General features: G+C 42.9%; 1 protein-coding gene across 1 annotated transcript; it reads left to right on the forward strand.

The window, feature by feature from the left end:
- Positions 1–143: 143 nt before the first annotated feature.
- Positions 144–13,041, forward strand: mtpap (mitochondrial poly(A) polymerase). Its single transcript, XM_069151304.1, has 9 exons — positions 144–306; positions 940–1,106; positions 1,206–1,430; positions 1,560–1,784; positions 4,075–4,286; positions 5,130–5,356; positions 8,616–8,708; positions 8,814–8,887; positions 11,745–13,041. Exons 1-9 carry the CDS (start codon positions 153–155, stop codon positions 12,081–12,083), a joined length of 1,716 nt encoding a protein of 571 aa, XP_069007405.1. The 5' UTR covers positions 144–152; the 3' UTR covers positions 12,084–13,041.
- The last annotated feature ends 4,339 nt before the right edge of the window (positions 13,042–17,380 follow it).

A 17,380-nucleotide genomic window follows, 5' to 3' on the forward strand; every position in this document is an offset into this window, starting at 1 on the left:
TAAATACACGGGAATGTATAGACGATCTAGACATTAATATGCATTTTTTTAAGTCTTCATAAATCTCCACGTCGTGTTCGTTTTTTTGGTACGTCTCTATTGCCGTAGACAGCGCCATGCGCATGCGCCTGTCGGTTTCATCTGGAGCAGCAATGGCGTCCTCCTTAGCTGTGTGCAGGCTACATATGAGGGGAGGGGGTAGCTTTGTGAAGTGCTTACAGAAAGTCGACACATTTCTTCACAGAAGTATTGCAACAGACGTTGTTGCTGCTGCCCGAGCTGACGCACCTCGGAAAGAAGAAAGTGGTTAGTGAAGCTGTTAATAAACAAGTTAGCCTTCAGGCTAACCCTTAACCTACTTACTGCTATCTGTCGAGTGACTGTCGATCCGAACTCCGTTGGGAAAGCGACACGTTCTGTGTCGCCTTCGGTGTTATCCGAAACGTGTCGCGTATTTAATAGAATATAAAACACTGATACAAATCATTAGAGTGTACGTAAAATTCGGCATTAATGTGTCGACCAATGAGTCCTCGTTCAGTAAAATATTCTCCAAAAGGGATTCTCTTGTCTGTTTTAAGATTAGATTTTGTAACACACAACACTTGATGCTTCGTGGATGATATTTGTTTTCCAAATCAAGGAGTTTATAAGACCTGCTATGGAATATTTGGAACTTGTGAGTGTAATATGGGAATCCATATAATGGTTTAACAGTGCCAAATACTTTAAAATGGACAGTTCTTGGATGAAGTTTGGTTCTACAATCTGGGACTATTAAACCCCACACCTCTAAGAAACAGTGCTTTAACAGCTAATACCAATACGTCTAACATGCAAAAACTGTATGGCACCACACAGCGCAACTATGAGAAGTAATAAAATGTTTCCCTCAAGTAAAAAATCTTGTTACTGATATTTTGGTTTCTCTGTTGTCAGATGAAAAGGAAGAGCGCAAGTCTTTGCACAGTCTTCAAGTGGAGAGACAAGAACAGGCCGAGCGATCTGTTCTCATCAGCTGCCAACCCCGAACCAATGAGAAAAAGTTCCTCAAGTTTTTATCAAAACATGGAGACGTCAAGAAATACTTCTTTTATGAAAGCTATGTGAGTGAGAGACGGAGGTCCTCTGATGAGTCAGCATTGTTTTCCAACATACTCTAAGAATTCAGTTTGATGGTGTAATCGTGTGTGTTTCTTCTCCAGGGCATTTACGCTGTAGTGGAGTTTTCCGACCGGGAAAGTGTCGCCTCTTTACTTGAAGGAGCCGCCATCCCCAGCGTCAGCCATGAGTCCACGGTGCCTTTTAAATCGAGACTGCTGTCACTCAGAAACCTCGACTCACCGAACCAGCTGTCAGGCCAACAGTGCCAACCCCAAACCACCATTACCATCAACGAGCTCACGCAGAGGCTGTCCAGAGAGGAGAGTGTAAGTAGTTTGGTTATCACGTCCAAAAATGTCACTTTACATTGCAGGTCTAATGCTGATTATGTATACGTTATTGAATCAGTTTAAATGTTTGTGCTCAGCATCTTCTGTCTCCTCACTTCCCCTCAGGTAGACCAGCAGATAGCCTCCCTGACTAAAGCTTATCAGCTCACAGAGGAGAACAGCAGGCTGCGCTTCCTCGTCTGCTCTCTGCTGAAGGACATCGCTGCTGCTTATTTCCCAGAATGCACCATCAAACCATTTGGCTCGTCAGTGAACGGCTTCGGAAAGCTTGGCTGTGACCTGGACATGTTTCTGGATCTGGACGGCATCAGTGGGCGAAATATAAAGATGGTAATGATGAAGGATTGGAGGGTTTAATCTGCGTTTTTAGACTAGCCGAAGTTTATTTGTGAACAGCAAAGCCAACAGGCAATGTTTCATTAATACTGCCAGACATTCTCACTGGTATGTGTTTGGCCTAATGTACAGGCAAACATTCAGTCAAACAGAAACGGTGACATTGTCATCGTGGTTCCTGCGTCTCAGTTTTGAGATGTTTCTACTTTACTGTAGTTTATATCGGTCTAATCTACATTTTCTTTTTTGGTTGTTGGTCAGACAAAAAAACAGACAACATTTTAGTGAAAGCTTTAGGAAATTCACTGGATTTTTCACTTATTTTAGATTAAACCAGGAGATCTGGAATTATTTTTTTTTTCGTCCAGTCTCCTTTCAGAAACCAAATACAGTTGATGCCTCCTTCACCACTCATGAACTGACTTAATTTGTATCATTCATGAACAGTTTGGTTGAACAGTATAAGGATCTACAACAATCAGCCACAACATCAAAACCACTGACTGGTGAATCATAAAGTTTAATCCAACATCCCGGCAATAAATCCTCCGTTCCAGAAGATTATAATGTTCAGTTGTTGTTCAATGAGATTCAGGGAGGTTATGATTTGTTTTAATGGTCATTTTGGAGACTGTTAACCAAATTAATTTAATTAATAAAACAAAATATTACAAACACCTGTCAGTATGACCCAGTGCAATTCAACAGCACCAAACATTACAGTCTCCATAATAATAATAATAATAATAATAATAATAATAATAAAAATAACCAACACATCTTCCAATCAGATTCTATAACAACTGAACATTATTATCTTCATGAAGGGAAGAGTTATTCTTGGACTCTTGTATTATACTCAATACGTCACCTGTCAGTGTTTTTAATGTTATGGCTGATAATGCAATACAATACAATAATTCAGGCCACTTCCGTGTTTGTTTTTTAAATATAATCATTCAGCTTCGCTCCATGGCATATATGTCACCTGCTCATCCACACCACTCTTGCAGTGACTCCAATTCCCAGCCTCTAGTTTTACAACCAGTTGGCTAAACAGTTAATTGAGAAAATGATCTGCAGATTAACTCGGGGTTCTCTGTAAAATCGTGTAATTTTAAAAAGTCTTCCAGATGTGGAAAGTCCGGGCATTTCATCATCATCATGGAGTTTTGTTTGTAACATGTTTAAATTTTAGTTACCATTAATCAAAATGTACTACTTTCCATTAGGTATATTTCTATATACTGTTGTTTGACTTCCTGTGTTTATTGAATGGTTTTATCCTTCCTTCTCGTCAACAATCACCGCGGTCAAGCTGTGCTTTTTCCTGTTGCTGCCAACGAAGGCAAAACATGCCAGGAAAATACAAATTTCTCGAGTTTTGGTTACATAACAATGACTTCAAAGACTAGGTGTTAAGAGGAGATGACAGAAAAGCCAGATGTGATGTTTGTAAAACTATTGATCTACTAAAATGTGGGAGAGGGAGCCCTTCACATTCACAGCAACATGCTGTCCCCTTTACTGCTCAGCTGCAGCCCAGTGAACAAGAATCTTAAGTTGTGGACAACCCGAGAAAATTCATTAAATTTGGTCCCATTTATTTTGCTCAATTTATTGTTTAAGCAGTTAAAAAAAACAATTAAAGTTTTGTAGTGAAAATACCAACTAGTAAATAAAGCTAGAAAATTGCTGGTAATAAAATAATGGGGCTGGATTTTGTCTGATCAGCACAAAGATGGGAAAGATTATCCTTCGTTACAGGTCTTGGAAATTCTATTTCATTTGTTTGTTAGTTAGGGAATTTGAAATCAAGAGGTAGAGCAGGAACCCTGTTAAGTGAATGTGGAAATCATTATCGTCATGAATCTCGCTGCGTTGTAAATATTCTGGTTTCCCAAAGTGCAGCAGTTCATGTAGTGCATGCCAGTTAAATCCCTGCTCGTCTATGAAGGTGCTGATTTCCTTCCCGTTTCTTTACATAATGAAAGTGCTGTAGTTCACTTTGTAGGGAGACTTCAGATACTTCAGAATCAGCCTCGTGAGATGTTACAGTCAGCTGCTGTTTCTCTGTAACTTTCACTTCAAACTCAAAGCCTTGTGTCTTGTGTTTGAACTTGTTTTAGTAGAAACTATGAAACTCTGTGAAGCACAGTTCATAAATGCTGCAGTGACAACTTTGGAAGCCAAATCAGACAGCGTGATGTGAATGTAGTGCATGAGCTAGTAATTATGACGTGATTTCAGGATTATTAAACCTCTCTAAACTCCGTGTCTGCAGCCAAAGTCAGGCCTGTCCCTGGAGTACCAGGTGAAGCGGGCCAACTCGGAGCGGGCCGTCACCCAGAGCATCCTGTCCGTTATCGGGGAGTGCGTGGACCAGTTTGGGCCGGGCTGTGTGGGGGTGCAGAAGATTCTCAACGCGCGATGCCCTCTGGTCCGTTTCGCCCACCAGCCCTCCGGCTTTCAGTGTGACCTCACAGCCAACAACAGGTATCCACCCTGTGCACACGCCAACCCTCCATATTATCACAGAGTGAAAAGGTGCTGTGATGTGAATCTGGTGTTGCAGTGCCTGAGTAACGAATAGGTCAGTTTCATCTCGTCAAAATGTCGCGTCCTGAAAGGTCATTTTTGACTCGGTCACAGTCGTGTTGCTTCACAGAAACTGCTACTTTTTGATTGTCCTGAATATTGTTTTGGCCTCACTGGCGTTGCAAAAACCCCAAACAGAAACCAGACTCTGGCAGGAAGTGCTGCGGCTGTTCAGTTGTATACCTGCCACAGTGAAACTCAACAAGAGGGCCAAAATGGGGGCTTGTTTGTGTTTCACTTTTCCCTTACAACCTGCTGGTGTGTGACACAAACACGTACACACCTGCTAATGTACAGAAAACCTTTCTGCAACTTCGAAGGAAAAGGACTTTAACCGCACACCGTGGGTGGATGTGAGGGGGACTTTTCTCACATCAACAATCTGCTATGAGATCTTTAGAGCGCAACAATTTCCTGCCTTGTGTGTGTGTGTGTGACTGTGTGTGTGTGACTGTGGCCGAGTTAGTGGCTAAACGTTGCTCTCCAGTGGTGGTTTCAGTTTAACTGACCACTGACATTGTGCTGGTGTTTTTATATCATAGATCTGTAAGCATTTCATAACTGGACACATAAAGATATTTTACTAAAATAGGAAACCCGTGTACTCTCAATTATTTAAGGTAAAAGCATTAAATATTGTTTGTGTTGCAAGTTTCAGAAACTGAAGTGAACATATCCCTATTAAAAGAAGCAGCACAGTAGTAACCAGCAGCAGTTGTCTCCCTGCATTGTTCTCCACAGGGTGGCGATGAAGAGCACAGAGCTGCTCTACCTGTATGGCGGGCTGGACCCGCGGGTTCGCAGCCTGGTGTTCACCGTGCGCTGCTGGGCCCGGACTCACGGCGTCACCAGCAGCATCCCCGGAGCCTGGATCACCAACTTCTCCCTCACAGTCATGGTGCTGTTCTTCCTGCAGAAGAGGAGCCCTCCCATCATCCCCACTCTGGACCACCTCCGGGACCTCGCAGGTACCAGCCGCCCACTCACAGTCTGGGATCTGTTTTTGATTTTCAGGTCAATATGTGCGTTTAGTGTTTGATCTTAGAGATGTTCTCTTAGTTTTTTCTTATTTCTTAAAATGTCACACCACATCTTCTGGATCTTCTTACGTCATTCATGACACACAACATTTACTCATTCTGTTGCCTCACAAGTGTAAAAACAACAAAGGCAACATCAAAACAGCTTGCGACAATCCAGTTTCCTGTGCTTAAAAAAAAGATACATTTATAAGAAAAACAGTTTGAACATTTGACTTTCTGACGTATAGAAGTTCCAAAATGATATGGTGTTTTTTCAATCGCAGCCTGACAAATGCTTCCATGGAAAGTCTACCCAGAAGAAACATGCAAACACTCAGTACAGTGGAGGCAGTGAGGGGTTTTCCAGCGGAGTGCACAGCTCCAGTCAGACTGACACATTAGATATATGATTATTGATGTGATAATGACAAATAAGAACCATCGGAATGTAATGAATGAATCAACGGAATGTTTTGGTATTAAGGAAGTTGGACGTGGAGTGTAAGACACCAGCCTCCAGGACAGTGTCCCTGCCTGTGGACAAATGTTTCAGTTCACGATGAGTTTATAAAGTCAGACTAGCAGCCTCAGACACCAGAATGTTATGTTCACTGTCAAATAGGAGAAAGACAAAGCTGCAGATTGTCACATGTTTAAGAGCAAAACGCTAACAAATCTATGGCTAAAAGTAAAACATGTTTTGATTATTAATTCATCCTTATTTTCTCAGCTAATCAATCTGTACTTATTAATCTGTAAAATATTTGAAAATAGTGAAAACTGCCAGTCATCGTTTGTTTCAGCCTGAGGTCTGGTACCAACAGTCCGAAGCTGAAAAACATTAAGTTTGTTTCCAGAGAATTTTGAATAATTTTAAATGACTAGATGTTAATCGTTTTAGTTCCTTTAGAGCCCTACAGACACGCAGTGCTTCTAAATCCACATCCCTTCTTCTCGGTTGAATCGAGGAAGTTTTCCTCACGGCGACGTGCAGCACATATCAACTGAACAGCACGACTTGACCTTTCCAACGATAGTAGTTGTCGGTCTATGCAACAGAGTGTTTGTGAGAAATATCATTTTGAAGTCGCATCACATTTAATCATCGTTACCATCCCCACACCCTCTACTCCTGTTTGAAAGACTCACGAACTCCTCGCTGCATCGATACGGACAACATAAAACAAGAGAGCCGAACTGGAGCTTTGTAATGATGAGAGTCATGTATTTGTACAACAAAGTAATCGTGTTATGAAGACGGCTCAACCATCTGCAAAGAAATATCTTTACTAATGCCTTCACCGACTTTCAAACTACAATGCACCACTCTTCAAATGAAACAGCAGAAGTCACAGTTTCTGATGAGATAGGTTGCTTCTCAAAGCGTTGTTGACTCATCCTCTTGTGAAATCACAGCAAATTTCTGCATCGTCGTTGACATATGGCGGACTTTACATCCCACTTCGTTTGAAAAATGAAGAAAAACATGCTTATCAGCACCACCACCACCGCCACCCCACTTTATCGTCACCCTCTATTGCCATAAAGCCACATTAATCTTTTAGAAAGATAAATAATATATTTGCTTTTCATTACAGTGATTCAAAAGTAGTGGTTAAAAGATTTCCAGGACTTATGTGAATAAAACATTTGTTTTTGTTTGGCAGTAAGCACAAATTTCTTCAAATTATAAATCAGTGTCTCACCATCCTGGTTCTGATCTTGCCAGATTATAGACAACCTCCTCTACTCAATTATGAAAACATATCTCTCAAACATATCAGTCTTTAATGGTGAGATATATGGAAACACAAATTCACTTTTTTTTTTCCCCCTTCATAAAAACAATAATATAAAACAATGTGCAAGTATTATTACATGACCTGATTGAAGATCTGGATAACATCGACTGTTATGGGAAAAAAAAATCTGATTTAAGATGAATGGTGAACCTCTGTAATGACCGGGATCAGAGTTTCAAAGCAGGTAGTGGTATTTCCCTGAAAATAGCTGAGTTAATGAAGGAAGCATTTTAACTTTAGACCAATCCTTTGGACTTTAGTTTATGATCAGGATAACAAGACAGGAAGTGGTCGAGGGTTTGCCTTGTAAATAAGGCGTTATCTGTTTTCCACCTCGTCACACACGTGTCTGCCGGCGGCGACCGCTTCAACAAAACACTGATGTAGTTTTCAAAGGTAAAAATATGCTTTTTTCTTTCCCTGCATCTCACGACCCCTCGTGGAGTCCCGCGACCATAGCTTGGGAACCACTCCCCCGGAGTATCTCTGCTCTGACGTGCAAGGATGATCGCACAGGACTTGTTTTAATGCCTCTTGGATGTGTCCATGACTTTAGAAACAGAGCTGTAGCCAACAGCAGCATTCAATGACCGGTGTGAATCCGGCAGCTCGAAAACACAACACACTTCCTTCATCCGCAGCCCTGGACTGTCTTCACTTGTTTTATTTAATATGTGCAATCCTAGTGACCTTCATATTGGCTCTGGAGAAGCCTTAAGGTCATCCCTCACCTGTTTATTAGCTGTTTATATATATATATATATATATATATATATGTGTGTGTGTGTGGACTGAAGGTGGAGCCCAGTGTGTCGCTTTGATGCAACACACCGGTCTGCCCGCGAGTCCACTCTCTCCCTCCCTCTGTCACCTTGGCTGCCTGATAATTGCCTTCCAAAAGCAATTTGCCCCCCCCCCCCCCCCCCCCCCCAAAACCCCCTTCCAACAACCCCACCTCCTCCTCGGCCCCGTTTAGCTCAGACTATCTCACAGAGTGCTTACAGGACAATAAAAGGCCCATCACTCTGGGAAGGTCGATGACCCCGCCTCCTCCAGACACACGTGTGAGTATAGAGGCAGCTATTTAAACAGCGGTATAACACACACGCACGCACACACGCACACACGCCAGTCTGATAGTGTTGAAGGAGACTGGTAACAAGGGCATCGCTGGAGACGTAAACCAGCGGTGCAAGGACGCGATCCGCGCCATTTTTGTTCTTCCTGTTGACCACCGTCATACACACACACACACACACACACACGTGCTCTCTCTCCTTCCCTCTGTGTCGCTCTGTTTCCTCCATGAATCCAGCGCTACCATCCATCTGTGTCTTGTTTATGGCCATCATAGGCGTGTAAAGGCAGCCGTTCTACCTTGTGTCCGCTCTCATCCCCACAAGGTCCCGCAGACAAGAGCGTGATTGAGGGGAACGACTGCACGTTTGTCAGCGACTTCAGCAAGATCCAGCCGCAGAGCAACACAGAGACACTCGGTGAGGACAGAATCAGGGCCGCAGGGCGCCGGCTCCTTTTGATAGATGGTACCGTTGGTGTCAGCGGGCTTTCGTGCTGACTTGACTTCTCTTCCTCTCTTTCAGAGAAACTGCTGGGTGAATTCTTTGAGTTCTACGCCACGTTTCCACTCAGCAGGATGTCCATAAATATCAGAAAGGTAGGTAGGATTATCTGGAGTGTTCCTGTAATGTCTCCCAGTCACAGTTATCTTCTGAACATTAAGCTGAGTGCAAGTTGAAATAGATGCTCGCATTCAAACCCTCCTTTTACATAAATGGGAGGACAGTTGACATGCTGGTCTGGTGGATCAGAACATTCCTAAATCAGTTATGACCTGAATGATACCATGTAATAACATGGTCTTTATAATAATAAAGACTGCAGCGGCACAAGCTCAAACATACAGAGAAAGATTAATTACATGTTTTTGCCTGATTAAAAAAAAAAGTGTTGCTCATTTATCATCTCGTCTGTACACAGAGAAAAGTCAGTTAAATAATCCAGGAAACTGAACAAAGCATTTTTTACTTTTTAAAAAGGTTTTTCTCATGTCCGATTAGTGGATATAAAAAATATGTAAAAAAAAAAAAAAAAAAAAAAAAAGGCCACAAATAATCAACTGATGTTACTTTTTTATTTTTGTACATGTAATTTGTATCGTTTTATTGCAAATGTCCGAATGACCAAAAATCCAGCAGCAGTTGTCCAAAGAGCACCTTTATTGTGAAAGCAACAGATTTAGGCTCCACAGATGACCCTGATGAAAGACTGTAGGACATTTATAAAATAGGCTGAGGAGAAAATGCGCGCTGACGATGACACTGGTCTTTATTTAATGCTTCAGCAGCGAGGTTATCTCATACCGTAACTTCTCTGTCAGTCGCATCTGAATAAAGCTGTGAGGAACCTTCACGTTAAATACACATTATGATATATTTTACAAACGTTAGTGTTGGTGTATGTTGGCTGATAAGTTAAAAGAAATGTCAGTACAGAACGTTACTGATAAACTGGATGTGGATTGAGTGCAGTGGATCAACAGGAGTTCTGCCGAGGTCAGCACAGGTTCACGTTTTTATTTGAGCATCAGATTTTTCTGGTTATCAACTCTGCAACTCTGGACAAATGCACATTGTTTCGTACTTGTAATACAGAGTGATGGTGAGCGACATATAAAGATTAATAGCAGAGCTGCCTGTAAGTAGTTTTTAAAAGGTTTTCACTACCTCATTGCTGAGGAGGAGCCAGCAGATGTGCAATTATAGTGTTCGTTCATTTATACAGTGATATTGGCTGTATTCTCTTGGATGGGAGACGATCACTTTGTTCTCAACGAACCAACACAAGAAATATTTAAGGGGGGACAATACGAGCAGCTCATCACAGTCCCTTCATGGTATCTCAGGTGACACTGTAGCCCTGATGTAGTGTGACCTCTGACCCTTTCAAAAGTAGCCGCAGTTGTTATAGTGCAGCCCCTTAAACACGGGAGTACAAACCAGGGTCATCAGTTGTACAGCAGAGCACTGAAAGGTTTATTTTAAAACATATGTGGGGAAAAATGTATTTAAGTAAAATATAGGGGATCCTCCTGGTTTATGCGAAAAGTTTATACAACAAATAAAGAATAGAGATGTTTTTGGTTTATTGCATCTCTCAAACTCAGATTTTCTCCGTCCTATGCTCGGCTCTACTCTCCAGATGTTCCGTCCACATCCTCCGGCCGCCCTGCTGAGTGGATTTCTTTCACTGAACTTAAAAATCAAACCTGTCCTTCACTGAGAATCCAGAACAGGAATTAAAACTCTTTCAGAAAGAGCTTCAGCACTTGAGGAAAATCGGCTCAGCCTTCTTTCAACTTTTCCTCCCAGCTGAGCTCCAGCAGGGAAATCTGTTGGTAATAAGCGTTGGCGGGATGGCGTCTTCCCACACACACAGATGACAGCCGTCCTTGTCTTGTGTGATTGATGCGAGCCCCACAGGAGCCTGGCGCCCTCGAGCTGAGATCCCAATTAAGAGCTCTGTTATGTTAAGTGTAAACAAATTAATATTTGTTTAGTCGAGATGCAGATTTATCCTGTTGTTGTCCGTTTGTAAAACATCTTCCACAGTGGAAGTCACACTTTTCCTCTCTACCTGTACTGGATGGTTAATTAACCCACTAGTTAACATGTGCAACAGTGAATAATATCCCACTTACCACATCATTCTCTTCCCAGTTGAAATGATGCTGATAAAGTAGGTTTTGGTGGCATGTAATGAGATGCAGGGTCTTTGATCGTGCTTGGGAGTTTAATGAATTGATACCTGTTGGAACGAGAGACCCTGCAGCCTAATATATGACACTAATATGAAGTTTGACAGAGGAGAGGAAGCCTGCAGGTAGACTGCGGCCGTGACCCGAGCCGATAGGCTTTCACCAGCAGAGCAACAGACATAAATCTGCTTTACTGTGCTACAATTCTCCGGTTCGCTCCCTTCCTCTGATTGATGGCTTTATGTTGCCATCTTCTGTCCCACCCCTCCCACCGCGCCATCCTTTTATCCTTCCCGCCCCTTTACTGTAAGGTTTTCAGCAGGATAAAGCATGCAAAGTGCCAAGGAAGGTGCTTGACTTCTCTCTGACCCACATTTTGATGGTTCATTTGATGGCCACGGCTACAAGACGCAAATATGCACCATTGATGCTTCAGTCGCGAACTCGGCCCGGCTCATTTCTGTCATTGTTTTAGGCGCCGCGAGCAAATTCCTATCCTTTTTCACGACTCACGTGAAAATGTCTTCCAGAGCCATGTCCATGTCTCTCGCTCTGCCATCTGCTCGCCTGCAGAGAGGTGTTCCAGTCAGATATGCGCGCCCCAGATACAGCAGCACAGAGCTAAAACCATGACCAACGAGATAGATGGACCATAAAATAGAGAACATGCAGGCTCGCGGCGGCTGCTGCTTCTGCTGCTGCTGCTGCTCACAAATGTGTTTTCAACTGCCAGTACTGTCCCCTTCCTCGTCTCCAGGGCAAAGAGCAGAACAAGCCGGAGGTGGCGCCGCTGCACATCCAGAACCCGTTCGAAACCTCGCTGAACGTCAGCAAGAACGTCAACGCCACCCAGCTGGACCGCTTCGTGGTTCTGTGTCAGGAGAGCTCCTGGTTGCTCCAGCAGACTGAAGCCAACACGCCCAGAGGAGGCGGCGGAGGCGACGACGCCACACCTTGGGGACTCGCGACCCTGCTCCTGCCGTCGCAGGTCGCGGGGGTCAAAGGTCGCAAGAAAAGGAGACGGGAGCCAGCCAGTGAGAGGATCAAAGGTCTGCTAGAATCCTTGAAGAATAAAAATCAGCCAAAGACGAGCTAAGGACTCTTCCTCATTCTCTTATCAGTGACTCATGCAGCCACGGCAACTCTTCGGAGTTCCTGTCTGATGACCCAGAAGGTGAGAAGAGCCGAGGCAGCGGCTGCAGAGGCCGGACTGTAGTTCTGAACATGGACACTGGAGGGTGCTACTGAGGCCTGTATGTGCAGATGTTTGGGACCTGAAATAAGGGAATGATGACTTTGTACTTTACTGTCGACTTCCACACGGTTTTAATTAAAGGCAATAGTGTAGAAGTGCGTCCTGCCAGATGTTTGTTTAGGAGCTGTGACTGTGTTTTTACAGGTTTGTTTGATTCGAGATGTTATCAGCATCAACACTCAAGACATCTGTTTGCACTTACAGCAAATTATTCGGGATCAAATTTATATCATATTAATGTTGAAATATGGGTGGAACTGAAAACTGTATACACTTCAAGAGCAACAAGAGGCAGCTGAAGAGTAGCAGAATACAGCATTTAACATTTACAGTTAAAAATAAGTGTCGAGAAAATATAATGTTATTAAAATAAATGTTAAAATCTGTTTAAAAGATACGTTTCCTATATTCTCGTGAGATAACGTTATCGTTAACGTTTACACGGGGCAAGAGGGATTGGTTGTTTGTGTTGGATGAAATCTTACGAGGAAAATGAAAACACTTGGTGGCTCGTTAGCTCACCTGAAAACATTAGTAGCTAATACCACACGTCATGTTATGTAAACCACGATTGGCTGATTGGTCCACGCCGTTGGTCGTGGAACGGCGGCACCGCTGTGATTTACTGCCAAATAAAAGAACAATAAAAAGCGAATTTAAGCTATTTTTCTGGTGTGATTTCAAAGTTATCATTGGAGCTAACCACCTTGTAATAATCAGGGCTTTTCTTCCCATTCTGCCCCTAACTTATAGTTGATCAACACTAGACCGAGTAAAACAAATCAGTCACATTACCCATTGTTTTAGCATGTTGTCACTATACAAGGTCAACTGTAGCTAATGTAAAGCTCTTTTAAATGAATAATTAAAGTTGAGGTAAAATGAGAACATTTGAAAAGTACAATAGTGTAAGTTAGTGAAATTAAATAGAAGATATTTTTTTAATTTATTTAATCTAAAAATGAATATTTCCCTCTTTGTAATAACCGAGTGGAAGTTCAAGGGTTGGTATATAGCTTTATGTTTATCTCATCTCCTCTGATGGTGCTTGAAAGTTTGTGACCCTTCAGAATTTTTTTATATTTCTACATAAATATGACTTAATAAATCATCTGATTTTCACAAAAGCCCAGAAAGTAGATAAGGAGAACCCAATTAAACAAATGGGACAGAAATATGATACTTGGTCATTTATTTACTGAGGAAAATTCATCTTTGATTTCAGTGTCTGACGTGACCCCCTCGTGCGGCAATAAGTGCAACTCGGCGTTTCCAGTAACTGTAGATCCGTCGTGCACATCGGCGTGGAGTATTTTGGCACATTCCTCCGTACTTGACAAGCTTCAACTCTGGGATGGTGGGAGGTTCCTCATTTAAATGCTTCAAGTTATTCCGCAACAGTTCTGGTGGACGGAGGTCAGGACTTTGACGTGGCCATTCTAAAACCGGATTTTTATTTTTAATTAAACTGTGCTTTGGGTTGTTGTCTGGCTGCACGACCCACTTTCTCTTGAGACAGATGTTTGAACATTTCCTTTAGAAATTGCTTATGTAATTCAGAATTCATTGTTCCATTAATGATAGCAAATCATCAGGACCCAGATGCAGCAAAAATAGGCTCAAACCATGACACCACCACCACCATGTTTCACAGTTTGTATAAGGTTCTTATGCTGGACTGCAGTTTTTTTCCTTTCTTCAAGCATGTCGCTCATCTGTCCAGAGAGGCCTAAAGTTGTCCTGGCTCTTCATGCTTTGCTCTTGGAGTGATCTTTGTTGGTTCGACTGGGGAAGGTTGCAGTTATCTAGAATTTCTTCCATTTGTACACAATCTGTGTGTGAATTGGTTGAGTCCAAACTCCTTAAAGATCATTCTGTAACCTTTTCCAGCCTAATGAGCATCAACGACTCTTTTTCTGAGGTCTTCAAAAATCTCTGGTCATCGCATGAGACACTTCCACAAAAGATCACTTGTCTTTACATTAAACAGGGCGCTGACACTCACCTGATTATCATCTCGATACCAGACTCTTAATTTCACCTTCAAATTAACTTCTAATCCTGGAGGTTCGCATAGTTTTGCCACTTAAAGATATGTCGTATTGAATTATTCTCCTCAGTAAATAGATGACCGATTATAATGTATTCGTGCCATTTGTTCTCTTTATCTAATTAAGGGATTGTTTACGAAAATGTAACTTCAGAGCAGCACTTCAAGCACTGCTTTATAGAAAGCTAAAGTTCAGATGTCCGGTCCCGGGTAGCCTCGGTTCTACTATGTTAAGCACTAACTTAATGTATTCTCCCATTTGTTAAATTTGTTTGGGTAACAAAACGAACTGTGTTCCTGGGGGTTACTTTCTGATTTTTAAGACAAATCGGCATCCCTTACAGCACTTGCCAGAAATGACCAAATTTCCCCACTGCAGGATTAATGAATTCTTATCTTATCTTAGCTTAATGTGTCATTTTTTACCAAAGTTCCACTGATTACTTCTTGAGCACAGAAAAACGACAGCCTTCTTAAAAAAAATACACGTGCAACAACATTGGTATACTTACTTCATAATAATTTGTTGTCATCCACAAACTTCAACAATATTTGCTCTCCTCCTGCTGTTATTACAGACAAGTCTGAAGTAACCACAACCCTGAGAGTCTGTCATGTTACAATTAGTATTGACTGAACAATATTAGATCATTTTTCAATAAAACTGAACACATTTATTAGATTGACACAACACATTGTAGAGAAAGACCGTGTTCCAGGCTGTGATCTGAGTTATTAGCGAAGTGGTAAATGTCAGTGGGTGTTTGAACGATGTTTTCTTACTCCTGGAACAGAAGCTGAAAGTTCCGGTTTCACTTCGACTCTCTGAATAATCACTTCAGCAACAAATTAAAATATAAAAACTTCATTAAGAATACCAGCTTTTTCTTAAAATGTTGCATCTGGATTTAAGTTTTTGGCAGCAAATGATCACTAACAAGTGACATAATGGTGCTAGAGTGCTTTACATTTATATAGAAGCAGACAGCGCATCAACTTGGTCACCCAGTTCATTGGAACCAAAGTGAGCCAGCTCTGTGGTGAAGTCTGTCGAATGGATTGACCTCTGAAAACCCCGCTGGCAGATGTCTCATGTTAAATGAGAAAAAAGACGCGCTACTTAAACTTCCAGACAGAGAGAAGCCTTTTAATTCGGTTTCCAGCGTGTAATGCCTGTCTACTAATCGCATCCCTTGAAATGTGGTCCAAGCCGTAGTTAGTAGGAAAGGTCATCGACGTGCTGTTTTTTTTTTGTTTTTTTTTTCAAAGTTATATAACCTGAGTGTACACATGTGTTGGAGATAGAGAAGGGGGAAAAAAAAACCTTCGGGCGCATGTGTTAAAAGTGCATCCACAGGTTCACGTCCGATGAGAGTGCCTGAGTGTGTTTGTATATGTGTGTTTCAGGCCCACGGGACACGGTTTGAGGAGCGGGGAGTGTGCAGCCCACAGCTGTTTTTCCGCTCATTGCCGTGGGAGGTCGGAGGGGTGAGAGGATAGACTTTTAACTACCTCCCCCGCCCTCCTGCCACCGGTCCACCCTTTGCCACGGGGCCACGGCACTGATGGGAGGAAAGGAGTGAGGCGGCTTTGAACTTCACTCACTGTCCCGGCCTCCTCTCTTCCAGCCTGCATTTCTCCTTCAAATTCTGCGGGCCTCTCCCTCTCCCGCTATCTCAGTCATCTGTTTTCCTCTCTACAGAGTGGCAGCGTTCTTTGAGGTTTGTGGAGGTTTGTTTATTTCCATGAGTGAGTTTCTGACTGATGGATCTGCTCTGGTGGAGCAACAGAGCGGTTATGAAACGCAGTGGTTAGAGGAGCACTGGGTGGGGAAATCAACACCTCTGGGGAATTTGATGAAATGCGAGTGCTGGGTGTTGTGGGGTTCATTTAAAGGAGCGACATGTCAGCGCCCTGGACCTGATTTGTAGGTGGTTTAGAATGTGCAGTGGCGTTTTTTTAATTTATAGATCGCTCTTTGATGACACTCTTTATTGAACAGTTTATGGGGTAATTACAGGGATAGATAGAAAGTGGTCATTTGCCAAAAGGCTGCTACAGGCCATTGTCAAGGTTAATAGTATTTTTTTTTTCTAGCTTAGTCTGATCATTGCAAAGTCAAAGTTTTATGAGACCATCTCCCAGCGATAGAGCACTTTAGTCTGTGAAGGGACCAAGACTGTTTGGGTAACCTGCCCAGCAGTGACCTTCCTCCGAGGTGTTTGCAGGCGGCACACAGCGGGCTCTGATTTATGAGAAAAAACTGAAAAGTCCAAGATGAATTGGCCTTCTCACAGGAAGTCCAGAGGTTCAGCAGGGCGACGGCCGGAGTTTATGTTGCTGCCTTTTTCTTGGCTCCTAATGCGCCTTCAGAGCCCGTAGGAATGTCAAAAGGTGGTTTGAGGGTTTGAAAAACATGGGAGGTATTTGAGGAAATACGTGAGGAGGTAAAGTAGGAAAAACAAGAAACGAGAAGGGTCTTGGCGTGTATTTGAGGCTCAAAGTCTCGAGGAGCCTCTTTCACAAAGTGCTGTGAGAATTTGAGGGAAAGGCTTCTGCTTCAGAGGAACATGGTGTTACTGTGTGGTGTTTGATGTGGAGGCCTTATCAGTCACAGCACTTTCAGAAGTTATTTTATCACGCTGTCCGATCACTGCGCCACTCCTTCCACTTACCTCCACGAAGTCCACAAAGACCAGGGAGCCATGTGGAGAAAGTAATCTCCAAAGCATTTCCACTTGCAGTTCCATGAATTGTCCCCGCAGCATTGTGAGAGGTCATTACGCGGGTTTCCGTGGTTCCTTGCGGCCCCTGTTACTCGGCACCATCGGCCCCATGGTTGGCTTTGTTTGGGACGTGGTTAGAACGAGCGGGGATCGCTGAAATGCACTCGCCACACGCCGCGGCCCCCGAGGTTATCGCTGCATGTATCTCTGGCTGCAGAGTTTCTGCAGAGGTGTGTGCTGGCTGACGACAGTGCTCGGTGAAAGCTACGTTCGAGTGGCCCCAACCAGAATACAGCAGCCTGCGTCTCCATGTCCGCATGTCCGCCTGACAATGAAACATGACGTAGACGATTGGCGAGCGA

This window comes from Embiotoca jacksoni, unplaced genomic scaffold (genome assembly GCF_022577435.1).
Source record: "Embiotoca jacksoni isolate LCO1_2020_lvr unplaced genomic scaffold, fEmbJac1.0.p SCAF_17, whole genome shotgun sequence".
Classification (NCBI taxonomy): Eukaryota; Metazoa; Chordata; class Actinopteri; family Embiotocidae; genus Embiotoca; species Embiotoca jacksoni.